The following is a 26141-nucleotide window of genomic DNA, read 5'->3' on the forward strand; positions in this document are numbered from 1 at the left end:
AGGCTGGGCCTCTGTCACAGCACAGGTGCCCGCTGACCCTGCAGGCTGCCGAGGCCCAGAGCCCAGGTCCTGCAGCCAGGGCTGGAGCAGGGTGGCCTCCCCCATGCACTCACCAGCCCAGCTCACTGCTGCTCCCACAGAAAGCAGCCAGGCTCAGCCCAGGCCAGGGTGGAGGCTTTATTTATTAACATACATTAGCACGTTGCCAATACACAATTTGTGCTTTCAAAAAAACCAGTTACTGTACTTGAGAAAGGGACCAAGCAAGGGGGGGACAAAGCGGGGGGCACAGGAGGGCTCACAGTCTGGGGGATCACCACAGTCTCCTACTGAGACTGGCAGGGTCCTTGCAGCTGAGACAGCCTCAGGCAGGGAGGGAGAGGCAGCCTGGCACTAACTCTCTCCCAGCCCCCACCGTAGGGGTGCTTAACACCTGCAGGGGGAACACCTTCCCCTCGGGGGCGGGGCTCTGCTGCACAAGCACCTTGGGGCGCCTCTGAAGTGAGGGGGCTGCAGCCAGCCAGAGCCGCACCCACACAGGGCCATTTTATTGCCATATTTATTTTTAATTCGTGCAAAGTTCTCAGGGCTCTGGGCAGAGCCGGCGGGCAAGAGGCAAATGAGGCCCCTGCCCCATGCACAGAGCACCAGCTGCCCAGCCTCCCTCAGGGCACCAGGGCAGGGGAGCTGAGGGGCACGGAGAAATATATAAGCTCAATGCAAAGAGGCAGGAGCGGCGGGGTGGGGAAGCAGGGAGCTACCAGGGGAGGGGGGCGGGCGTACCCACGTGGCTCCTAGTGAGACAACTTTTAAAAAAGAGAGAGAGGAAAGCTGTAAAAGTTGCCCTGGGAGGGCAGGGGTGCCGCGGGGCTGGCCCATCCAGCCGGGCCCAGGGGCACACGCAGACGGAGAGGGATGGGGCTGGGCCCCTCATGGCCGTCTTGCACTGCTGGGATCTCACGGTGGCGGTCCCGGGGGTCTGACACGCACAGGGCCCAGCCTTAGACGCTGCCCCCAAAGCTCTCCTCGTCCTCAGGCACCGGGTCGGCATCCCAGCAGGTGATGTCGATCTCTGTGGGAGAGTCGGACACGTTAGCACCAGGCGGCCCAGTGACCCCCCGCACCCCTTCCCGAGGGGGAGCAACGCAGGGCTTTGGGCTGCCCCCCACATGCAGAGGGCTGTCCCACTCACCGGGGGGCTTGGCGTAGAACACAGCAGGAGGAGTTTTGGCAGAAGTCTCCACCTGGCCAAACTCTTCATCCTGAGACTGGCTGAAGTAGCCCTCGCTGGCCTGGAAAGGAGAACGGAGCCGCCATCAGCAGCAGCCACGGAGGAGCCCAGAGCAGAGTGAGCAGCCGGCGGGACAGTGGTTCCAGCTGGCCCTTTACCACCTGGCCACAGCCCAGGACTTGCCAGCACAGGGAGGTGAGCAGGGCCCTGCATGCAGCTCCAGGACACCCCTCCCACTGCCACTGCTGCAGGCTCAAGCTGGGCTCTGCAGCCGGGAAGGCCCAGGAGCCAGAGCCCACCCGCCAAGGGGTCCACAGGGCGTGGAGGACAGAGCCGGGACTTCAGTGGGTATGGGGCAGGCGCCCCAGGGAGCCTCTTGCCTGACCAGGTTGGGGGAAGGGGCTCCAGGTGCAGCAGGAACCTGGTGCCCAGCTCACCTGCACCCCTTCCTTCTGGGCCATCTCCCCGTTGGTCAGCAGCTGGGGCTCGGGGGCCTGCTGCCCGCTGGCAGCCTCCTGTAGGGCATGCTGGTAGCTGAGCGTCATCTGGTGCGGCCCCTCCATGGCAATGAGGCTGGCCGGCTCCTCGTCCTGCTCCGCGTCGCAGAAGGTGGCCGGTGGCTCGGGCAGCTCGTCGAAGTTCAGCAGGTTGTCGTCAGGGGGGCCGGGGGTCGCAGGGGTGCCTGGGGGCACGTCCACCTCCACCTCCACCAGGAGGGGCGCGGGGGGCCCTGGCGATGTGGCGGTGGCCAGCTCCCAGGCAGCGGGTGGGGTGATGCTGTCATTCTGCCACAGGTCGATAAGGCTCTCAGGGCCGGGGGGCCGCGTGGTGCCCGAGGACTCCTCTGCGGGCAGCACGGCCACGGGGAACAGCAGCGGCTCTCTGGGCTCCAGGAACACAAGGTCCTCGGTGGGGCCCAGCCCGCCCCCCCGTGCCGCTGTCCACGCAGGGTCCCCGGGCGGCTCGTCTGCTGTCGGCGGTGCCAGCATCTCGCTGCTGGGTCCGGGCGAGTCTGCACGGAGGGGGAGAGAGCGCATCAGAGTCCAGCCCCAGCTCCCGCCTGCCCTCTGGGGAGGGGCACCCTGGGCTCCCCTGCACCCCACCTTTCCGCGGGGCCTGCTGCGTCACTTCGTCCAGAGCCCTCTCGATCTGCTCCCCGACAGGCGTGGAGGCCGGGCTGGAGTCACAGGGGCTGCAGCCCACGGCCGAGGCCTTTCTGTGAGCGTCCGACTGGCTGCCTGCGAACGAGCGAGACGGAAGCTGAAGGGGCCCCAGGCCGACCCCTCGCCAGCCAGTGCGTTGGCACATGTACAAATAAGCAGGCCCCTCGTTTGCATGCACCCCTCCCACCGTCAGCCCGCCCTGCTGTTCCCTTCTGCCGCCAAGAGTCCCTGGGGGTGCCTCCTCCCGTAAGGCACCTGCTGGGCACCCTGCTTGCCCACTGGGGCCTGCAGCCGGGTGAGGGGCAAAGGCCTGGCAGAGCACAGGCCCCAGGGTGGTTGAGCACTGGCCTGAGAGCAGGACGCTCCAGGCAGGCGGCTGGGGCCCCAGGGCGACGGGGCCAGCCCTTGAGGTTCACAGACATGGGCAGGGTCGCTCCCCCACGCCCCAAGGCTCCCCAGACAGCCAGGCAGGAATTCAGGCCCCAGGCCTACAGTCACACCCCCGCCAGAGCTAGAAACCCCATGGGAACTGGGCCCAGCACCTAGCACACGCCAGGCCATAGAGCCCCCTCCCCTTCACCAGGCCACGGGGGCAGGACTGCAGCAGGAGTAGGCCCCCCAATGGGACAGGGGCGGTTCTGCTCCCACTTGACCCAGTCGCCACTTTAGGGAGACATTTTAAATATTTATTCTACGGAAGCCAGCCTCTCGGCACGCCCCAGCCCCCTGGCCCCCAGCATGCCCCAGCCTCTTGGCCCCAGCCACGCCCCCCTTCCCCCGGCACACCCCATCCACCCAGCACGCCCCAGCTGGTGTCTGTGACGAAGTGGGACTGTTCTTAATGTTTCCTCTGAATAGTGTGGGGGTGCCTCAGTTTCCCCTATGCAGTTCTTACGTCTCTAGGTGGTGGGGTAAGGGTGTATGATCCTTGCAGAGCCCTAGAGGGCAGATGTATGCAGGGGTCTGGACACAGAGAATGGCCAACACCCTGTTTCCTGACAACAGATGGCCTGGGCCCTTCCCCCCCCTGCAAGGTGAGAGCTAAAGGGCTGGAGAACAAAGGAATCCGGTGACCTCCTGGCCCGGGAAAGGAACAAAGCCCAGAGGCGGAGGGGCTGGAGGGAGTTTCAGTTTGGGGCTGGCCGGGACATGGAGTGAAGTGCAGATGGGGTTGTCTGGCTCACTGCCCCCCAAAATGGACCTAGCTGAGGGGTCCTGTTCTCTGCACCTGCAAGCTCTGTTTTAGACCATGTTCCTGTCGTCTAATAAACCTCTGTTTTACTGGCTGGCTGAGAGTCACGTCTGACTGCGAAGTTGGGGGGCAGGACCCTCTGCCTTCCCCAGGAGCCCCGCATGAGCGGTCTCGCTGTGGGAAGCGCATGGAGGGGCTGAGAGGATGCTGAATGCTCCAAGGTCAGACCCAGGAAGGTGGAAGCTGTGTGAGCTTTGTGTTCTGAAGACAGGCTGCTCACAGAAAGGAGACTGCCCCAGAGTCCTGACTGGCTTCGCAGGGAGCATTTCCACAGCATCACCCGGGGATTCCGTGACAACTGGCGGCAGCGGTGGGATGTACTGCCTAGGGGAAACTGAGGCACCCTCACACTATTCAGAGAACATTAAGAACAGTCCCACTTCGTCACAGTGTCTGTGAGAAAGGAGGTTTCTGGCCTTCCCATTTGGTCCCCGCAGCTGCTTTCTCCTCCCATCTCCCTCGCCAAACCTCTAGTGCCCTGCAGCTGCCACCTTCCTCTGCAGTGATCACATGCAGGGGGGCGGCAAGGGGGGGGATGGGGCCTCGGGGCAGGGGCAGGATGGGGCCTCCCCAATGCGCTCTCCCCCCAGCAGGGCGGGGCCTGGGCACTCGCCCGGGCACTGCTACCTACATGGGAAGAAGGAGGAGAGGTTTGGTGTGCGGTGGCAGGTGGCATAGGGGAAGGGGGTCCGCGGGGGGGAGGAAGAGGAGGAGGAGGAGGAAGGCGGCCCACTGTCAGGTGTCTTTATGAAAGGACAGTGCAGACGACCTGCTGAGAGAAAGACAGACAGACGCACGGAGACAGAGAAAGCAAAGAGAACAGTCAGTCTCCCAGGTCTAGTGCCCAGCCCGCCCTCCAGTGCCACCATGAACGGGGAGGAGCAGTGTGGGCGGAGCTGCACCCCGGGGGGGGCGGGGGCAGATCAAGGGCATTGAGGGGACGGGGGGAGCAGGGACGGGGGGGGACGAGGGACGGATGCCTGCACTTCTCTCTTGACCGCATCAGCCCTGGCTCCCTGTGGTCAGTAGCACAACCCTGCGTGGCAGGAACAGGACAGGACGCTGCACCCAGCCACTAGCACATGGGGCACCGGCCCCATGACCCCACAAGCTCCAGGCAGAAGGGGGCAGCGACCAGCTCAGCCTGGCAGCTCCAGACAGACATGTCCCCTTGTCCTGCCCTGAGAAAACCCGCAGGAGCGGGCATATCTCCAACCCTGGAGTCCATCAGCAGGTCAGAATGGCCCCCCAAGAGGCACATCCCAAGCCCAGCCCATCCCTGGGCAGCCTGGACTCCCCAAACCCTTCCCCATCTGCTCAGCCCTGCTCAGGGCAGCGCTGCCCACCCCCAATTCCCCACCTAGCATGGGTGGCCAACATCGTAATGTCTGAAAACTGGACCCCTCCGCCCCACCTCTTTCCCCAGGCCCTGCCCCTGCTCCGCCTCTTCCCCAGGCCCCGCCCCTTCCTCCAGCCCCGCCCCTGCTCCGCCTCTTCCTGTGAGGCCCCACCTTTTCCCCCAGACTCTGCCCCTGCTCCGCCCCTTCCTCCAGACCCCGCCCCTGCCCTGCCTCTTCTCTGCCTCTCCCCTTGAGGCCCCACCCCCCCACTCCTCTCCCCCTCTCACTTGCTCCTCTCCACCCTCAACTCCAGCGTGAGCAGCCCCAAAGGACTTGCAAAGCCCAGCTCCAGCAGGCTGCCCGGGAGTGCAGGTCACAAGAGTGCTGCGGCTGGACTGGAGCAGCCAGGCAGCCCCGCTGGGGAGCGAGGCATGGCCCTCCTGCCTGGCAGCCCCCCACCTCCCTCCGCTCTGCCTGCCCAGCAGCCACCTTCCCTCCCCACCCTGGGGCTGCCTGAGAGCGTGGCCAGGAGAAGCACTGGCTAGCAGGGCAGCTTGCATCCCGTCCCTCCCAGGGAACGTTCCATGCCCCTGGGAGCCCCTCACCCCACTCGCTGTGGGCCCCCCACTCTGTCCACCGCCACAGCCCTGCAAACCTTGCTCCTCAAAGGGGCTGCCACGGCCCGAGCCGGTGCACCAGGGCTGGGCGACAGGCTGCCACTTCCCCCCGCCCACAGTAACCAGACTTTTAGTGTCCAGTCAGGACATCCAACTGGACACTGCCCGGTTCCCTTTTCAGTCAAAAACCGAACACCTGGGAACTTTACTCCTAGCCCGGCACCCACACTGCATCAACGCCCTTGAGGGGAGCGGGGGGCCGGCTGGAAGGGACTGGCCCAACACACACAGCCAGGCCCCACCCCCCAATTCACTCCCCTGCCCCCCCCAATGCCCACAGCCAGGCCCTACCCCCCCCAACGTACGTCCCTGACCCCCCAACACCCACAGCCAGGCCCTACCCCCCCAACGCCCACAGCCAGGCTCTGCTACCTCAACCCCCTCAACGTACGTCCCTGCCCCCTCAACGTACGTCCCTGCCCCCTCAACGCCCACAGCCAGGCCCTACCCCCTAATGCACCCTCCCACCTCCCAACACCCATAGCCAGGGACCCCCCACAACACATACAGCTGCCCCTCAACATCCACAACTAGGCCCCACCCCCAAACGTACGTCCCTGACCCCCCAACGCCCACAGCCAGGCCCTACCCCCCCCAGCGTACGTCCCTGACCCCCCAATGCCCGCAGCCAAGCCCTACCCCCCCAACGTACGTCCCTGACCCCCCAAAGCCCGCAGCCAGGCCCTGCCCCCCCAACGTACGTCCCTGGCCCCCCAACGCCCGCAGCCAGGCCCTGCCCCCCCAACGTACGTCCCTGGCCCCCCAACGCCCGCAGCCAGGCCCTGCCCCCCCAACATACGTCCCTGGCCCCCCAACGCCCGCAGCCAGGCCCTGCCCCCCCAACGTACGTCCCTGGCCCCCCAACGCCCGCAGCCAGGCCCTGCCCCCCCAACGTACGTCCCTGGCCCCCCAACGCCCGCAGCCAGGCCCTGCCCCCCCAACGCCCACAGCCAGGCTCTGCTACCTCAACCCCCTCAACGTACGTCCCTGCCCCCTCAACGCCCACAGCCAGGCCCTACCCCCCCAACGTACGTCCCTGACCCCCCAAAGCCCGCAGCCAGGCACCTCCTCAACATCTGCCTGCTGCCCTTCCCTGCCCACAGCCTGGCCCCACCACGAATGCCTGCGCCTGCCCCCCCAGCCCCGCACCTGTCCTCTGGCTGAAGGGGGACGTGGCTTCGGAGCTGCCCGAGGCCACTCGCTCCTGCTGCTTGAAGAACTCGCGGGGGTTGTCGGGGCGGCGCGCGATGATGGCAGCAGCTTCCTGCCAAGGCAGAGACGGAGGCCGTGAGTGTCCTACCACAGCGCCCCCAGCCCCCCACCACGCCCCTGTCCTGCCGTGAGCCCCCCACCCCCTGCCCCAGCCCTGTCCTGCCTGGACCCCTCCTCCCCCAGGCACCACCTGAGCCTGTCCCCATTCCCCACCCCACCACCCCAACCCTGCCTGGCCCTGCCACCCATGCCCCCACCACTGCAGCCCGAGCCCCATCATCCATGGCCGAAGCCCCAGCCCACCATCCACACCCCACTGCACTGTGCCCCACTCTGCTCACCCCACCATCTGTGGCCAGCCCCGCGGGCCGCCCGCCACCCTGCCATCCATGCCCCACCCTCTGAACCCTCCCCACCATGGCCTGCTTCAGTCCCACCCCAGCCCCCCACCCTGCCGAACCCACAGCTGCCCTGCCATGGCCTGGCTCTGCCCGGCCCCACGGCCACCCAGCTCCGCTTACCTCCACTTCCGACTCCGACTTCTTCAGCTCCTGCCCGTTCTCCGCCCCGGGCTGCTGCTCACCCTGGGGAGAGAGGCAGCATCAACCCCCGACTGCAGCCCCCAGCCCCGGCAGAGCTGCCCCGGCAGGGCCCCTCCGAGAAGCACCGGGGGATCCCAGGCCCCCCCGCTGTGGTGGCAGAGAGGCAGGGGCCTCCGGAGGGCAGGGTCCCTTCCAGGGCTTCATCTGCAACGAAAGAGGGGCTGGGGCAACGACCCGCCAGGACTGTGGGGGCCGGGGCTCAGCCCTGGCACAAATTAAGCAACAGTCCCTGCCCCAGGTAGTGGGGCTGGGGCCCGGGGAGGGGGGCTGGGGCACGCGGGGAGCCCAGGACGTCACTTACGAAGATGGACTGTTCCTGCAAGCGCTGCCTGGCCTCCTCCGCCTCCAGAGTCTGCTGCTTCCGCCTGCCATGACAGCCAGCGAGGGGGCCTGAGCGGCTGCTGGGGGCAGCCCCCAGACCCACCCCCAACAGTGCACCAGCCAGCACGGTGTGCCCTGCCCCACACAGCCCCCAGACCCGCCCCATGCATCCCCCAGCCACACCCTGCCCCACCACCCCCACAGTCCGTCCACAGCATGCCCTGTCCCCCCACAATGCGCCCTCCCCCCCCATGCTCCATCCATGCTGCACCCTGCCCCAAGCAGCCCCCAGCCCCGCCCCCAACAATGCACGAGCCAGCACGCCGTGCCCCGCCCCACGCAGCCCCCAGCCCCAGCTCTCCACACCACGCCCCCCAAGTGCCATCCATGCCGTGGCCTGCCCCCCCACCCCCAGCCACGCCCTGCCGTGCCACCCCCACGCTCCATCCACACCACCATGATTTCAGCTATTTAAATCTGAAATTTCACTGTGTTGTAACTGTAGGGGTCCTGACCAAAAAAGGAGGTGTGGGGAGGTTGTCGCAAGGTTACTGGGGGGGGCAGGGGAAGAGGGTGGCCACTCTGCTACCCTTACGTTTGTGCTGCTGCTGGGACTGCCTTCAGAGCTGGGCACCCGGCTGGCAGCCACCCCTCTCCAGCCACCCAGCTCTGAAGGCAGCGCAGAAGAAAGAATCATTGAATATCGGGGTTGGAAGGGACCTCAGGAAGTCATCTAGTCCCACCCCCTGCCCAGAGCAGGACCCATCCCAACTAAATCATCCCAGCCAGGGCTTTGTAAAGCCTGAGCTTAGAAACCTCAAAGGAAGGAGATTCTACCACCTTCCTAGGTAACGCATTCCAGTGCTTCACCACCCTCCTAGTGAAAAAGTTTTTCCTAATATCCAACCTAAATCTCCGCCACTGCAACTTGAGACCATTACTCCTCATTCTGTCATCTGCTACCACTGAGAACAGTCTAGCTCCATCCTCTTTGGAACCCCCTTTCAGGTAGTTGAAAGCAGCTATCAAATCCCCCCTCATTCTTCTCTTCCACAGACTAAACAATCCCAGTTCCCTCAGCCTCTCCTCATAACTCATGTGTTCCAGTCCCCTCATCATTTTTGTTGCCCTCCGCTGGACGCTTTCCAATGTTTCCACATCCTTCTTGTAGTGTGGGGCCCAAAACTTGACAGTACTCCAGATGAGGCCTCACCAGTGTCGTATAGAGGGGAACGATCACGTCCCTCAATCTGCTGGCAATGCCCCTACGTATACATCCCAAAATGCCATTCGCCTTCTTGGCAACAAGGGCACACTGTTGACTCATATCCAGCTTCTCGTCCACTGTAACCCTTAGGTCCTTTTCTGCAGAACTGCTGCCAAGCCATTAGGTCCCTAGTCTGTAGCGGTGCATGGGATTCTTCTGTCCTAAGTGCAGGACTCTGCGCTTGTCCTTGTTGCACCTCATCAGATTTCTTTTGGCCCAATCCTCTAATTTGTCTAGGTCCCTCTTATCCTATCCCTACCCTCCAGCGTATCTACCACTCCTCCCAGTTTAGCATCATCTGCAAACTTGCTGAGGGTGCAGTCCACGCCATCTTCCAGATCATTTATGAAGATATTGAACAAAACCAGCCCCAGGACCAACCCTTGGGGCACTCCACTTGATACCGGCTGCCAACTAGACATGGAGCCATTGATCACTACCTGTTAAGCCTGACAATCTAGCCAGCTTTCTATCCACCTTATAGTCCATTCATCCAGCCCATACTTCTTTAACGTGCTGGCAAGAATACTGTGGGAGACGGTGTCAAAAGCTTTGCTAAAGTCAAGGAATAACATGTCCACCGCTTTCCCCTCATCCACAGAGCCAGTTATCTCGTCACAGAAGGCAATTAGATTAGTCAGGCATGACTTGCCCTTGGTGAATCCATGCTGACTGTTCCTGATCACTTTCCTCTCCTCTAAGGGCTTCAGAATTGATTCCTTGAGGACCTGCTCCATGATTTTTCCAGGGACTGAGGTGAGGCTGACTGGCCTGTAGTTCCCAGGATCCTCCTTCTTCCCTTTTTTAAAGATTGGCACTACATTAGCCTTTTTCCATTTGTCCGGGACCTCCCCCGATTGCCAGGAGTTTTCAAAGATAATGGCCAATGGCTCTGCAATCACATCCGCCAACTCTTTTAGCACTCTCGGATGCAGCGCATCCGGCCCCATGGACTTGTGCTCGTCCAGCTTTTCTAAATAGTCCCGAACCACTTCTTTCTCCACAGAGGGCTGGTCACCTCCTCCCCATGCTGTGCTGCCCAGTGCAGCAGTCTGGGAGCTGACCTTGTTCGTGAAGACAGAGCCAAAAAAGCGTTGAGTACATTAGCTTTTTCCACATCCTCTGTCACTACAAGGGTGGCAATACCATGATTAGGCCTCAACTGGAATATTATGTCCAGTTCTGGGCGCCACATTTCAGGAAGGATGTGGACAAACTGGAGAAAGAGTCCAGAGAAGACCAACAAAAATGATGAAAGGTCGAGAAAACATGACCTATGAGGGAAGACTGAAAAAACTGGGTTTGTTTAGTCTGGAGAAGAGAAGACTGAGAGGGGACGTGATAACAGTTTTCAAGTACATAAAAGTTTGTTATAAGGAGGAGGAATAAGAATTGTTCTCCTTAACCTCTGAGGACAGGACAAGAAGCAATGGGCTTCAATTGCAGCAAGGGTGGTTTAGGTTGGACATTAGGAAAAACTTCCCGTCAGAGTGGTTAAGCACTGGAATAAATTGTCTAGGGAGGTTGTGGAATCTCCATCATTGGAGATTTTTAAGAGCAGGTTAGACAAACACCTGTCAGGGGTGGTCTAGATAATACTTAGTCCTGCCATGAGTGCAGGGGACTAGACTAGATGACCTCGCGAGGCCCCTTCCAGTTCTGATTCTATAATACTAGTGTTTTCCCATTGACCGAGCGTGGGAATAAAACTGGGAGAAAAAGGGTTCCCGCCATATGCAAAAGCTATTTAAGGCAGGGGAGTGACATCATCGTGGTTTGTTCTTCACTGACTTCCTGCCCAGGAAAGAAGACTGCTGGAAACACCTGAGAACAAAAAGACTGGACTAGGGGAGAAGGGCTGAGCCCAGACTAGAGGGCGTCTGGCCTACGAAAGGAATAACTGGAGTTTTAAGCTGCAAGCAAGTGCAGCTTATCTTCAAGAATCTTTGCAATCTGCCTAAAACAACATTTAGGGTGAGAATTTGCTACATATGTCCAATTTCTTTAGTACATTAAGCTTAGATTGCATTTTGGTTTATTTGCTAGGAAATCTGCTTTGATCTGTTTGCTATCCCTTATAATCACTTAAAATTAGGGCTTGCAAGCGATTAAAAAAATTAATCACGCACTTAATAGCACTGTTAAACAGTAACAGAATACCATTTAAATATTTCTGGATGTTTTCTACACTTTCAAATATATTGACTTCAATTACAACACAGAATACGAAGTGTATAGTGCTCACTTTGTATTTATTTTTTATTACAAATATTTGCACTGTGAAAAAAGAAATAGTATTTTTCAATTCACCTAATATAAGTCCTGTAGGGCAATCTCTTGACAATTAAAGTTGAACTTACAAATGTAGACTTATGGACCAAAAATAACTGCACTCAAACAAAACAATGCAAAACTTTAGGGCCTACAAGTCCACTCAGTCCTATTTCTTGTTCAGCCAATCGCTCAGACAAACAAGTTTGTTTACGTTTGAAGGAGATAATGCCGCCCGCTTCTTGTTTACAATGTCACCTGAAAGCAAGAACAGGTGTTCGCATGGCATTGTTGTAGCCAACGTTGCAAGATATTTATGCACCAGATGCACTAAAGATTCATATGTCCTTTCATGCTTCAACCACCATTCCAGAGGACATGGGTCCATGCTGATGATGGGTTCTGCTTGATAACGATCCAAAGCAATGCTGACCGATGCACGTTCACTTTCTTCGATCTGAGTCAGATGCCACCAGCAGAAGGTTGATTTTCTCTTTCGGTGGTTTGGGTTCTGTAGTTTCCGCATCAGAGTGTTGCTCTTTTAAGACTTCTGAAAGCATGCTCCACACCTCGTCCCTCTCAGATTTTAGACGGCACTTCAGATTCATAAACCTTGGGCCGAGTGCTATCTTTAGAAATCTCACATTGGTACCTTCTTTGTGTTTTGTCAAATCTGCAGTGGAAGTGTTCTTAAAACGAGCAACATCTGCGGAGTCATCATCCAAGACTGCTCTAACATGAAGTACATGGCAGAATGCAGGTAAAACAGAGCCAGAGACATACAGTTCTCCCCCAAGGAGTTCAGTGACAAATTTAATTAACATATTTTTTTTTTTAATGAGCATCAGCACGTCCTCTGGAATGGTGGCCGAAGCACGAAGGGGCATACGAATGTTTAGCATATCTGGCATGAAAATACCTTGCAATGCTGGCTACAAAAGTGCCATGTGGACACCTGTTCTCACTTTTAGGTGACACTAAATAAGAAGCAGGCAATACTATGTCCCGCAAATGTAAACAAACTTGTTTGTCTTAGCGATTGGCTGAAAAAGAAATAGGACTGAGTGGACTTGTTGGCTCTGAAGTTTTGCATTGTTTTGCTTGAGTGCAGTTATTTTTTGTACATAATTCTACTTTGTAAGTTGCACTTTCATGATAAAGAGATTGCACTACATGACTTATATGAAGTGAATTGATAAATGCGGTTTCTTTTGTTTATCATTTTTACAGTGCAAATATTTGTAATAAAAATAATAATACAAAGTAAACACTGTACGCGTTGTATTCTGGGTTGTAATTGAAATCAATATATTTGAAAAATGTAGAAAAACATCCAAAAATATTTAATAAATTTCAGTTTGTATTCTACTGTTTAAGAATGCAATTAAAACTGCGATTAATTGCGATTAATTTTTTTGAGTTAATCGCATGAGTTAACTGTGATTAATCGACAGCCCTACTTAAAACCTATTTTTTGTAGTTAATAAACTTACGTTGTTTTGTCTAAGACCAGCCTGTGTGTGGAAATCATAACTTGGGGCACCAAGCTGTGTATATTCCTCTCCACAATGAGGGAGGGGGCAAATTTCATGAGCTTATGCTGTACAGATCTCTGTGCAGTGCAAGATGGTATAATTTTGGGTTTGCCCTCTAGAGGGGGTTGTGCACTTTGAGTGCTGGGCAGTTCGTTAGCTGAGTCTTCCCATGCAGAGCTGATCTCAGCATCTGTGTGAATCTGCAGCCACCAGAAGCCCCCAGTCAGCTCCCATGCACCCCCCCCCGGTGCCTCCTGCCCACCAGCAGGCCCCATGGATCAGCACCTCGCCCTCCCTCCCCACACCGCCTGCCCACCGCGAACAGCTGTTTCGCGGCATGCAGGGAGGCTGGGAGGGAGTGGGGAGAAGCGGGGATGTGGTGCGCTTGGGGGAGGGGGCAGGGGTGGGGCGGGGGTGGGGCCTTGGGAGGAAGGAGTGGAGTGGGGGCAGGGCCTGGGGTAGAGCCGGGGGTCAAGCACCCACCAGCAATTTGAAAAGTTGGCACATTTGCTGGGGGATCAGGTGGGCTCAGTGGTACCCCAGTTCCAGGTGGCATCACGCAGCCCCTAGACTCGCCTCCAACACCGCATCAGCAAGCATGCAGCGCCCTGCCCCCATCCACGCAGCCCCCAGATCCGCCCCAACAACGCATCAGCAAGCATGCAACGCCCTGCCCCCATCCACGCAGCCCCCAGATCCGCCCCAACAATGCATCAGCAAGCATGCAGCGCCCTGCCCCCATCCACGCAGCCCCCAGATCCGCCCCAACACCGCATCAGCAAGCATGCAGCGCCCTGCCCCCATCCACGCAGCCCCCAGATCCGCCCCAACACCGCATCAGCAAGCATGCAACGCCCTGCCCCCATCCACGCAGCCCCCAGATCCGCCCCAACACCGCATCAGCAAGCATGCAACGCCCTGCCCCCATCCACGCAGCCCCCAGATCCGCCCCAACAACGCATCAGCAAGCATGCAACGCCCTGCCCCCATCCACGCAGACCCCAGATCCGCCCCAACACCGCATCAGCAAGCATGCAACGCCCTGCCCCCATCCACGCAGCCCCCAGATCCACCCCAACACCGCATCAGCAAGCATGCAGCGCCCTGCCCCCATCCACGCAGCCCCTAGAGCCATCTCTCCGTGCCATGCTCTCCCCACGCCGTTCCCCCATGCATGCAGGGCAGGGCGCTCACAAACACCCTGACCCCCGAAGAACATAGCCCCTCGTCCCCTGCCCATGCATGGCGGGGGGCAGAATCTTCCCACGCCTCCCCTGAGAACCAAGTCGAGCCCAGCCCTTGCCTGTGCTCCTCAATCTGCTCCTCACGCTCCCGATAGCGCTTCTCCCGCTCCTCCTGCTCCATGCGCTCCTGCTCCATGCGCTCCTGCTCAAAGCGCAGCCGCTCCTCCAGCACCTTCTGTCGCTCCTCCTCCTTCCGAAGCTCCTCCTCCTTCTGCGGGGGCAGCCCGTCAGCCCGCCAGGCTCCTACCCTGCAGGGGCCCCTGCCGGCCCCGCAGGACAGCCCCACACGCATACACCATGGAGGGGCATCCCAGGCCTCCGGCAGTACCAGCGGCTCAAGGACAATCTCCTGCTCAGCAGCCAGGGCTGGGCAGAGTCGTGGAGAAGTTTTTTGGTAGACTTGGGGCAAAACCTGACAGTGAAACCCTAATCCCTCCCCATTCCAAACCAAACGGCCCTGCAGGGATGCCGGAGAGCAAGTCCGGCCCATTCACCCTGCGGCAACAGCTCCTGTTCCCCAGGCTGGACCCAGCTCCCCGCTCCAGTTTCACACTCAGGTTTCGCCTGGCTACCCCAGACACCACTTGGTTTGGGGGAGCTCTCAAGAGCGGGCTCGGGACACACCCCAGCCACAGATGGTGAGGGGTGCAGAGGACAGGAGGGCAGCTCAGGCTTTGCAGAGACCTGCCGGCTGGGCCAGGCCTGGACACAGGGGGTGGGGGTGCCCCAGGACTGCTGCCTCTGCCCCATGGCAGGCCCATCAGCTGCCCCTACCTTGGCCTGTTCCCAGAACTGCTCCCGGTTGAGCCGTTTCATCTCTACAGCTGCATCAGTCTTCTGATAGGTCGTGCCCTGGAACAGAAAGGGGTCAGCGTGGGTGCAGCAGTGCCCCAGCGTCAGTGGGTGGGGCCAATGTCCCAGGATTGGGGGAGGGGGCACGCAGTGGTGCCCCAGCATCCGGGGGGGGGGGGGCGCGAGGGGGAAAGAGGGGAAGAGGGCCTGGCAGTTCCCTGGCATCAGTGGTGGGGACAGCACCTGCAGCAAGTGGGATTTTCCCACAGGGGTCCATGGCACTGCAGAGGTCATGTCCCCCCCCAGGTATCGATAGGGGGTTTGGGGCTCCGGGGCTCCTTTGCTGTGACTCCCACAAGGCGCCCCGTGCTGGAACAGCTCCACCATGCTGGAGCCGGGCAGCATGGGGCCAGAGGGCTCTACAGGTGCCAGATAGCGCTGGACTCCCCAGTCCCACAGTTGAGAGCCCCAGATCCTGAGCAGTGGGTCTGGGCGAGGCAGCTGAGGATGGCTGGTGGGGCAGGATCTCTAACCTGCTGGGGAGAGGGATGCAGGTGGGGGACTGGGCCGGGGCTCCCCCTCCAGCCTGGTGTGATGCAGCAGGGAGGGGGGGAGTGTTGACCTGGGAATGTTGCCAGGGAGTTTCACTGGGGATGGGAGACCTGAGAGCCTGTAACCTGAGCCAGGATGGGAATGGGGAGGTAACACCTCTGTCTGGGAAACTGGACAAAGGCTGCAGGAGGAGCTGGGGGAAGCTTGGTGAGACGCTGAAGGAGTTTTTGAGTGGGGAGTTGGCTGGGGACGAGGGGAGAGCCCCAGAGAAGGAAGTCTAAATTCTCCACCCCCACAAAGGACCTGACTATGGGGTCCTGTTTATGCCTACAAGCTCTGGGTTGGATTGTATTTCTGTCATCTCTAATAAACCACCTGTTCTACCGGCTGGCTAAGAGATCACGGTGAATGTGAATCGCAGAGGAAGCGGGGATACAGGACCCTGACTCCCCCACGCTTCTTAACAACTGGTGGTAGCGGTGGGATGTACTGCACCTCATGGATGGCACTTCCTGCAGTACATGACTGGGGAGCAGTAAAATGAAAAGGGATTGATGGGGACCAGGCATGCTGAAGATTCAGAGAGGAGCAGTTTCGGGGGGTGGAAGAGCTACGCTTAACCCCTGGGACTGTGTGACCAGCGAGGACTGCCGCAATAACGGTGTCCCCCTGGGAACTGCAGCGAGCAGTCTCAGGGTGGAGGAGTCTGCGGCTTGACCCCGGGAGAGAGGTGGTGACCTGGAGAAGGGCTGGCACACTAGGGGTTCCTCCTGGAAGCCGTGGGGAGCTGAGAGCGCACAGGCCTGCGAGTGGCCAGCAGGGAGATGTACGCTAAATGCCTTAAGAGCGACCTGGTGGAGCTGAGCAGGCAGAGGGGGCTGCGCACTGGGAGGCTCACCAAAGAGCAGCTGATTGCCCAGCTGGAGGACGAGGATCACTCGGATGCACCGATCCCTGTCTCGAGGGAAGCAGCCCAGCAGAGGCAGTGTGGGTCCCGATACCTGACCCAGCTAGGAGGGGTCAGACTGCTGCCGAGGGCATCCCGAGACCCCTCCTACCTATGCCTAGGGGAGGGGCTGGGAGGAGCCCAGTGAATACCGAGGGCACCCTGACCCCAGCAGCCAGCCGGGGATCCTCCCACCAGAGCTCCCCATCCCTGGAGCTGCAGCAGCTGGAATGGGAGAGGGAGATGAGACAGAGAGTTGGAAGATCAAGAGAAGGAGCGACAGGACCGCAAAAGGCAGCGTCAGCATGAGCTGGAGGAGCGAGCAGAACGGGAAAAGCAGCAGCAGCAGGAGCTGGCCAGGCTGAGGACCAGCAAGCCTCCGGCTGCAGTGAGTGTGGGGGGATCCAAGACGGCACCGAGCTTTGACAAGGGCTCCCTGGCCCAGCGTAAGGAAGGGGAGGACATAGATGACTTCCTGACGGCCTTTGAGAACACCTGCGAGCTGCACAGGGTAGGCCCTGCAGACAGGCTCCAGTTTCTCACCCCCATACTGGACCCCAAAGGCATGGAGGTGCACAGCCGAATGAAAGGGGTGGAGGTAGGGGACTACGAACTATTCAAAAAGGCCCTGCTACACGAGCTTGGGATGACTCCCAAGATGTACCGGAAAAGGTTCCGGAGAAAACGTAAAAACCCTGAGGGCACATATCTACAATTGACCCGCCAGATGCAGGGATATGCCAGCAAGTGGATGGATGGCGCCCAAACTAAGGAGGACCTGCTCGACCTAATCATACTGGAGCAACTGTATGAACTGTGCCCATCTGATCTGAGGCTATGGTTGGTGGACAAAAAGCCAGAGAACCCGCAACATGCAGGGCAGCTGGCCGACGAGTCTGTGATTGGTCAGGGGGTAGCAAAGAGGAATCCCAAACAAGCAGGCGCACCACGATGCAGAGAGAGAGTCACCATGGGACCTCCTGTGGGAAAATATGGAGAACCCCCTCCCAAAGGGAACATCCGGCGTCAGGTTAGCTGACCCGCTCGAGGGGACCAACGGGACACGAGCTGCTATCACTGTGGCCGGAGAGGCCACGTATGGACCCAGTGCCCCAAGCTCAGGGACAGACTGAGCAGACCGAACCCACCCAGGGTTAACTGGGTAGGGACCCAGTTGGACGAGGGGCAGACTGCCCAGGCAAGGTGGGCTAGCAGCTTATCAACTGCTCAGGAGGAAGAGTACCCCAGGCCAGCTCCTCTGGAGGGCTGGATGCTCCGGACTCAAGGTTTTCAGTTTAGAAGGGGGTGCGGAGCTGTCCCTAAGGAGCGAGTGCCTTGTCCCTCTGGAGGTGGATGGGAGGAAAGTCCAGGGATACTGGGATACAGGCGCGGAGGTGATGCTGGCCTGGCTCGAGGTGGTGGCCCCAGATCCGGTGGTGCCCAACACCTACCTGACCCTGAGCGGGGTGGGCGGGACCCCATTCAAGGTGCCTGTGGTGAGGGTGCATCTGAAATGGAGGGCCAAGGAGGGCCCCAAGGATGTGGGGGTGCACCACCATTTGCCCACTGAGGTGTTGGGGGCAGGGGGACCTAGAAGACTGGCCAAGCAACCCCCAGGGAGCCCTGGTTGTGACCCGTAGCCAGAGCCGGCGAGGGGCGCTATGCCCTGACTTCAGGGAGGGTACCTTGCCAGAGGTGCAGGACTGTAGCCCGGAGGAGAGGGAGCGCCGAGGGACCATGGCTCAGAGAGGCTGCGGCCTCAGACCAAGCTGGCAAAAGGGAGCAGGTTCCCATCCCTTCCCTGACCGCTGAGTTCCAGAAAGATTCCTCCTTGTGGAAGATAAGGGACCTGGCCGACCTCAGGGTGGTGTGACAAAGTGGGACTGTTCTTAATGTTTTCTCTGAATACTGTGGGGGTGCCTCAATTTCCCCTATGCAGTTCTTAAGTATGTAGGTGGTGGGTGTGACGATGTGACGCAGCAGGGAGGGGGGAGTGTTGAGCTGGGAATGTGGGAGTTTCACTGGGGATGGGAGACCTGAGAGCCTGTCACCTGAGCCAGGAAGGGGAGGGGGAGGTAACACCTCTGCCCAGGAATGTGAACAGAGGCTGCAGGAGAGAGCCTGCTGGGGGGGAAGGGGGGGGTGTTAGTTTCAGTTTGGGGCTGGGTGGAGGAAAGCAGGGAACCCCAGGGCTGGGGTCTAAGCTCCCTGCTCCCCCAGAAGGACTTGACTGAGGGGTGCTGGGTGTACCCACAAGCTCTGTTGTGGACCGTGTTCCTGTTGTCCAATAAACCTTCCATTTTACTGGCTGGCTGAGAGTCTCAGTGAATCCCAGGAAAAGGGGTGCAGGGCCCGGACTCCCCCACACTCCGTGACAGTGGGGTAAGGGTGTATGATCATTGCAGAGCCCTAGAGGGCAGGTGTGTGCAGGGGGCTGGACACAGAGAATGGCCGACACCCTGTTTCCTGGCCACTGAAGGCCTGGGCCCTTCCCCCCTGCAAGGTGAGAGCTAAAGGGTTGGAGAACAAAGGAATCCAGGGGCTGTGGGGGGGGGCAGTTTCAGTTTAGGGCTGGCTGGGGGAAGCTTGGTGAGACGCTGAAGGGGTTTTTGAGCGGGGAGTTGGCTGAGGAAGAGGAGGGAGCCCCAAGGCTGGGGTCTAATCTCCCTGACCTCGAGAAGGGCCTGACTAAGGGGTCCTGTTCATGCCTACAAGCTCTGGGTTGGATTGTGTTCCTGTCATTTCTAATAAACCTTCTGTTCTACCGGCTGGCTGAGAGTCACGGTGAATGTGAATCGCAGAGGAAGCAGAGGTACGGGGTCCTGACTCCCCCACACTTTGTAACACCTGGCTGGGGCAGGCAGCCTGGACGCGGGGCCTTACCACGGGCTCGGCGTTCTCGTCCTCTCGCAGCCGCAGGCGATGCAGCACGGGGCTGGAGGTGCGAGCCAGGCCATTGGAGAGGCGCTGCCCAATGGCCCCCGGGTCCACGTCCTCCACGCTGCTGGCATTGACGATAACATCCACACCCTGCACCGGGGAGCAGCATGGGAGAGCCAGGCCGGCTGGCATGGGGCGGATCTGAGCCAACAGCTGCACTGCCCCAGCCCAGCCTCTGACCCACCCCCAGCCAGCCCCTCTCCTGGCCCTCCACTGCCATGCTCCCTGGTTCGGCTCCCCTGGGCTGGTCCGCCTCTGCCCCTGCCTGGGGACTGGAAATTCTGCTGGCCCACACTATGTCTCCTGCAGCACTGCGGGGAGCACAGGCCAGCATAGGGCCGGTACAAGTTTGCCAGGCCTCGCCGTGCTGGGCCAGGGAGGCTGTGTGTTTCGGCGTCACTCCTTTCTCTCCTCTCTACGCGTTTGCCGTGGTCCGGCCCCACAGGAAAGGGACCCGCCTGTAACCAGCAGCTCTGGCCCAGCCCAGCTCCCGCCTAGGTTCTGCACAGAGGACAGTTCCCAACCTCGAAGTGTCGGACAACGGTCTGCCCCTTTCCCGGCTCTGCAGCCAGAGGAAGGGAACGTGGGACTCTGCAAAACTAAAGCCTGGCTTGATACTCACATTTCAAAGGCTCAGACTTTTCTTTTTCTGTCTCAAGGGGAAGTTGGTTTGGGGGGGGGGGGGGAGGGCTCGCAGAGGCATTTGCCTGGCACTCAGCAGCCCCAGGGCTCTGGATACCAAACCCAGCCCTTGTTTAACCCTGTTCAGTGTCAGGGTCACATTAGCACCTCGGACTCTCTGGACCTGTTACTGCACCCCAATTAATCCAGCAGCACACCCCCGCACCCAACACATAGAATCATAGAATAACAGAGTTGGAAGGGACCTCAGGAGGTTCTAGTCCAACCCCCTGCTCAAAGCAGGAGCGATCCCCAATTAAATCATCCCAGCCAGGGCTTTGTCAAGCCTGACCTTAAAAACTTCTAAGGAAGGAGATTCCACCACCTCCCTAGGTAACGCATTCCAGTGTTTCACCACCCTCCTAGGGAAAATGTTTTTCCTAATATCCAACCTAAACCTCCCCCACTGCAACTTGAGACCATTACTCCTCGTTCTGTCCTCTGCTATCACTGAGAATAGTCTAGATCCATCCTCTCTGGAACCCCCTTTCAGGTAGTTGAAAGCAGCTATCAAATCCCCCCTCATTCTTCTCTTCCACAGACTAAACAATCCCAGTTCCCTCAGCCTCTCCTCATAAGTCATGTGTTCCAGACCCCTAATCATTTTTGTTGCCCTCTGCTGGACTCTCTCCAATTTATCCACATCCTTCTTGTAGTGTGGGGCCCAAAACTGGACACAGTACTCCAGATGAGTTCTCACCAATGTTGAATAGAGGGGGACGATCACATCCCTCGATCTGCTCGCTATGCCCCTACTTATACAGCCCAAAATGCCATTGGCCTTCTTGGCAACAAGGGCACACTGTCGACTCATATCCAGCTTCTCGTCCACTGTCACCCCTAGGTCCTTTTCCGCAGAACTGCTGCCTAGCCATTCGGTCCCTAGTCTGTAGCGGTGCACTGGGTTCTTCCGTCCTAAGTGCAGGACCCTGCCCTTATCCTTGTTGCACCTCATCAGGTTTCTTTTGGCCCAGTCCTCCGGTTTGTCCGGGTCCCCCGTATCCCGCCCCTGCCCCCCGTAGCGACACGCACTGACCTGGAAGAACTCTGCGATCCTGGCCACGTGGCTGGCACAGGCACACTTGCGGGCATCGGCCACGTCCTCCCCAACCTGCCCGGGCACAGGGAGCAGAGTGAGACGGGGCTGCAGGGGCTGCCGGGCAGCAGCTTGGAGTGGCAATGCGGGGGCTGGGCAAGGACAGATGGCGCTTGCTCAGTGTCTCCCCCGACGCCCTCTTCCCAGCCTGGCGCCCGCAGGCACGGGGCTCCGCCCGCCGAGCTGGGCAGGGCAGGGCAGGGAGGCCGGAGCGTCCCTTTCCGGCGGGCGGGCGCAGAGCTCTGCCTGAGTCTCAGCTGCCCGAGGGACGCGCCGGGCCTCTGTGGCGGCAGCATCCCACCCCTGCTCAGACTTGCGTGGGCCTGGATGCCAAGGGGGGCGGGGGCACGCAGCCTACCCAGGCTACACTCCTGGGGTCTGGAGAGACCCCCCCACCGCAGCTCAGCTGGGTCCAGTGCAGGGAGGCAGAGGTCCACTAGGTGGCAGCACAAGAGCCCAGGAGGGATCCCTGGAAAAGCTATGGGGCCAGGTGCATTAGGGCCATGCCACGGGGCCCCGCCCAGCGCCACCGGGCCCCGCCCAGCCCCCAAGCCCAAGGACCCTGGAGATGGGGGGCGGGGAGAGCATTCCTGGATGTTCAGGCCACACAGGACCATCCCCTCTGAGCTCTGGGAGGCCGGAGAGCACAGAGCCCCTGGCTCAGACAGACAGAGGGGCCCAGCCAGGATTTACGGACTCCAAGTGAGGCAGAATCCGCCTCGGCCTGCAGCAAGGAAATTCCCAATTAATTCTGGTGGTCAGTTCCCCTCCCTGTTCCCATCGGTGCCTCCGGGCTTGTCTGCCTTGTGTCCTGTCCCATTTCCAGGCACTGGCTCTCATTCTGGCTTGGCCAGCAGGACTGAAGGGCCCCCTCCTCTTGGGAATCTCCTCCCTACGTTGGCATCCAGAGACCAGGGTCAGGGCACCTGTAGCCTCCTCTGTGTTCAGTGAATGGACGCAGTGCCGCCAGGCTGGTTTCCCAGGCCCTGGATCGCTGAACCTTCTGCCCGTGTTCAATATCCTGTTTGAAGCCCTGGCTCAGCTGGTTCCCGTCACGACCCCAAGTCCTGTTCTGAGTCGCTGCTTTCTTAGCTGCTGCCCGCAGCCAGCCATGCACCTCCCCACCCTTGGGTGCCAGATGTGCCACCCTGTTTTGCACTGTATTCAGACATATGCTTGTTTAATGAGCCCAGCTGCCAAGCGACCCAGATGGCCCTAGAATTGACCAGTCCCCAGCCTTAGTCCCTCCCAGAACTGACGTGTCATTTGCAAACTTTATGAGAAATGACTTGATATTTTCTTCCAGCTCACTGATCACGTTGACTAGCATTAGGCCAGGAACAGGCCCGAACCGGGCAAGGATCCCCCTACCTATAGAGAGCTATCAGATAGTGTATAGGAACAGGCATCCAACCCCCACAGAACAGCACGACCAGCCCCCCCACCGCAATGACTCAGGCGAGTTGCAACCCACACCGGACCCTGAGCCTCATCATCCCGAATGCGGTTCTCTGCAAACGGGCTCAAAGGAGGTCTCCTCCCCGCAGGCCTGCACCAGTCCTCCGCGGGCCCTACTCACCCAGTTGACCAGGACGTATTTGGGCAGCGCTGCCTGGGGCTCTTTGACGCTGCAGAAGCCGTACATCACCTTCTGGTTCTCAAAGTGGCCAGAGAGCTCCTGCAAACCGCCTCCTGGCCGGGCAGGGAGGAAGCACAGTCAGTCAGTCTGTCCCCCCCACACACACACAGGGGATGGGGCAGGGAGGGACCACGGACAGTCTGTCCACCCTGCCCCCCCAGGTGTCAAGTTCTTTGTGGGGGAGGGGTGTTTAGGCGCCCTCAACCCCCCAGAATTGCAGCCCTGCAGAGGCAGGAGGGAGGGAACCCCCAGGGCCGTTGGCAGGGGCATGGGCAACAGAGCGAGGTGGGGGGCTGGGGTCCCCTTACCTCCCGACGCAGCCAGCTTCAGGTCGTCAGACTCATCCTCGTAGGTGTACAAAGCCCTGGGGGAGGAGAGCGCGTGAGGGACAGCGAGGCTCCAGCCATGGCCCCAGGACATGGGGCGGGCATGGGGCGCAGAACTCCACTAGAGCCCACTCACGGGGGGGCCTGCACCCCTTACCACACACAGCACACCTGCCAGCCTCCCCCCGCAGCTGAGGGGGAAGACGAGGCCAGAAGCTGGCACACCCTGTCCTCCAGCAGCTCAGCCCTGGGGAGGAGATTCCCACGGGAGAGCCAGGATGGGGGCAGGGAGCTGTGCCCCCCTGCACTGGGCGCTCCAGGCCACACTGCACGACCCCTCTCCCCACCCAGCCGCGTGGCCTCACGCTGAGCCTGCGGGCGCCAGCGGAGGGGGGCCGCCAGCAGAGCCCGGCTCCCAGCAAGTCTCTGCCACTAGCACAAGCCTTTCGCCTGCCACTGAGCAGAGCAAGTCTCAGCAGCCTGCCCCAGCTACCCGGGCACCTGTCCCAGGGCCAGCCGGGGACGGAGGCACCAGAGGCCCGGGGAGAAGCCTCCCTGTGGCCGCTCCCAGCAAGACGGGGGGCGGAATCCAAGTCCCGGCCCCATTGCTCTGGGAGCAGGGGGTGAGCCACCCCCTGCCCTGGGCTTCAGGCCCTGGCTGAGCAGTGGCACGTGGAAGGGGATGGCCAACAGGGCTGGGGGTCCCGGCCCCCAGGCCAACGCACCTAGCGGGTCCTTTTCACCCCCCCCCCCACCAGACAGCGTGGTGGCTGGTCACCTATGAGCTGGGGGCATGGGGGCGGCGGGCGACTGGAGGGGGAAGGGACCAGGATTCACCTGGCTGGGGCCAGTCAGCGACTGTTCACCCACAGGGAACGCTGGGACTCGGGCAGCAGCGCCTCCCGCAGGACAAAGCAAGAGCTGCTCACGTTCCCAAGCTGCGTGAGCCCCTGGCAGGGAGCGGAAGGCAATTAAAGCAGTAGCAGCAAATCAATGAGCCTTCAGGGTGTGATGGGGGCTCCATGGAGACGGTTTCTTGGATACCGGCCCCTCTCCGGACTGTGCTTGGGAAGGCCCCCTCCCCCCACCCACTGCCCCACATGAAGCCCTGCTGTCTGTATCCCCTGCACCCCATGCCGGCCCCTCCTCAAAGGCGGGGGTGGGCAGCCGGCAGAGACGGTCCAGGGCTGGTGGGCGAAGACAGGGAAATTTCAGCTTATCTAGGCAACCAGCATCCTCTGTCTCCATGGCAACCACCCAGCTCTCCAGCTGGGATGGCGCTCACAAGATGAGGAGATGATTAGTGGGGGGAGTGGGGGAGGCAGGGGGCGCACTGGTATCTGGCAGGCACCCTAGCGGGAGCACTAGCTACTGTACTTTGCCCCACGGACCCCTCCCCTCAAACACATCCTGCTCCCCACTGCAGACTGGCCCCCCGGCCCCCGAGCGCGCCACCCCGGCCCCTGGGCTGTGCACCTTTCCCCATCCCCCACCAGGCCGCTCGCTGAGGGACACTCTGTGGAGCTATGGCCATTTGCTGAATCACCACTTTCCCCATCTGCTGAGCTGGGATCCCCGCACCCAGCTCCTCATCCACCTGGCTGAGCTTCTGGGGTCTGGGGGGGATGGGGAGGGGAAGGGCCACGTGGGCCCAGGGCAGCTCCGTGGCCGACTGGACTCATCCCGGGAGGGGCAGTCCCATTAGCCCCTGGAGGCCCAGAGCAGGGGGTGGGGAATTGCAAGCCCTGGCCTCAGCCCCGGGCCCCCCAAGGCAGGGCTAACAAACCCCGTTCATCCCTCACATCCCTGGAGGCTGCAGAGACTCAGGCTGTCAGCTCTGCAGGTCCCCGACCATCAGCACTGAGGGCCCCCCGGCCCATGGCCCAGTAAGGGCCATGCCAGCAGGAGACCCAGGAGCCCCTAGCCCAGGGGAGGGCAAACTACGGCCTGCAGGCCAGATCTGACCCATCAGGGCTTTCAATCCAGCCCGCAGGATTGCCAGTCCCACGTCGCAGTGGGGCTAAAGCAGGCTCCCTGCTTGCCCTGGCCCCGCACCGCTCCCGGAAGCGGTCAGCACCACATCCCTGCAGCTCCTGGGGTGGGGCACAGAGGGCTCCGTGCGCTGCCCTTGCCTGCAGGCACCGCCCCCTGTAGCTCCCATTGGCCGGGAACGGGGAACTGCGGCCAATGAGAGCTTTGGGGGTGGTACCCACAGGTGAGGGCAGCGCGCAGCAGAGCCGCCTGCCCCCTCCCACCCCCAGGAGCCACTGCCGGACATGCTGGCCATTCCGGGAGTGGCATGGGGCCAGGGAAGGCAGGGAGCCTGCCTTAGCCCAACTGCGCACCACTGCCACCCCGGAGCCCACACCCCGAACCCCTGCCCCGAGCCCCCTGCCGCACCCCAACCCCCTGCCCCAGCCCTACATTCATGGCCCTGCATACAATTTCTCAACCCAGATGTGGCCCTCAGGCCAAAAAGTTTGTCCACCCCTAGTCTAGCCCCTCAAGCAGGATGCTGTTACCAGGCCTAGTAACCACCAAGCTTCGAGCCCAGGGACGCGATGACCCCCCAACCTTCCACCCTGGCCCTCATGTTGCCTGTGGCTCTTGCAGGCATTCACCCCTTTCACCAGGCAGAGTCCAAACCCAACCGTGGGCGCAGACCACTCCCCCATTCCCACGGGACCCGTCCATACCAAGCACTGGGTGGGGGGACAGGAGCAGCTGCACCACTGGGGACAAACACCCCCCAAGCAGCCCGCACCCCAGTCCCTGAACCGGTACAGAGCTGGCAGTACTGGGAGCCACCCCCCTCCCTGAGACACAGATAATGGCATAAAGGAGATCAACGTTAATCTCAAAATCCAAATCTCCCAGATTGGCAGCTCAGGACATGGGTTCCTCCCCGGCCCAGGCTGCCTCCCGACTCTGAGCCAGATGGACCTGGACTCTGCTCCAGCCTAGCTGCAGGGATGGGGGGGATGTGCGGGGACCCTCAAAATCCCAGCCCACCGCACCGGGGCACCAGGACACTCGCCTGCCTGGCAGTGGGGA

General features: G+C 60.5%; 1 protein-coding gene across 7 annotated transcripts in view; it reads right to left on the reverse strand.

Moving 5' to 3' along the window:
- Positions 1-164: 164 nt before the first annotated feature.
- The window catches only part of DBN1 (drebrin 1), a 33142-nt gene continuing 7165 nt past the window's right edge, over positions 165-26141 (reverse strand). For 2 of the 7 annotated variants that reach the window (XM_084637694.1, XM_084637692.1), the window contains exons 2-15: positions 23070-23125; positions 22702-22814; positions 21063-21137; positions 19289-19435; positions 14890-14967; positions 14175-14326; positions 7779-7842; positions 7397-7459; positions 6813-6927; positions 4278-4415; positions 2335-2469; positions 1669-2243; positions 1193-1292; positions 165-1072 (exon numbers count right to left, since the gene is read on the reverse strand). In XM_084637694.1, coding sequence (XP_084493820.1) covers positions 1002-1072; positions 1193-1292; positions 1669-2243; positions 2335-2469; positions 4278-4415; positions 6813-6927; positions 7397-7459; positions 7779-7842; positions 14175-14326; positions 14890-14967; positions 19289-19435; positions 21063-21137; positions 22702-22814; positions 23070-23125 — 1882 coding nt within the window. In that variant the 3' untranslated portion in view covers positions 165-1001. Of the gene's footprint in view, positions 1073-1192; positions 1293-1668; positions 2244-2334; positions 2470-4277; positions 4419-6812; positions 6928-7396; positions 7460-7778; positions 7843-14174; positions 14327-14889; positions 14968-19288; positions 19436-21062; positions 21138-22701; positions 22815-23069; positions 23126-26141 lie in introns of all 7 variants that reach the window. The other 5 variants (XM_084637693.1, XM_084637691.1, XM_084637696.1 and 2 more) reach the window with 3 other exon arrangements.

The sequence above is a fragment of the Lepidochelys olivacea genome (assembly GCF_965140295.1).
Source record: "Lepidochelys olivacea isolate rLepOli2 genome assembly, chromosome: 8".
Taxonomy (NCBI): domain Eukaryota; kingdom Metazoa; phylum Chordata; order Testudines; family Cheloniidae; genus Lepidochelys; species Lepidochelys olivacea.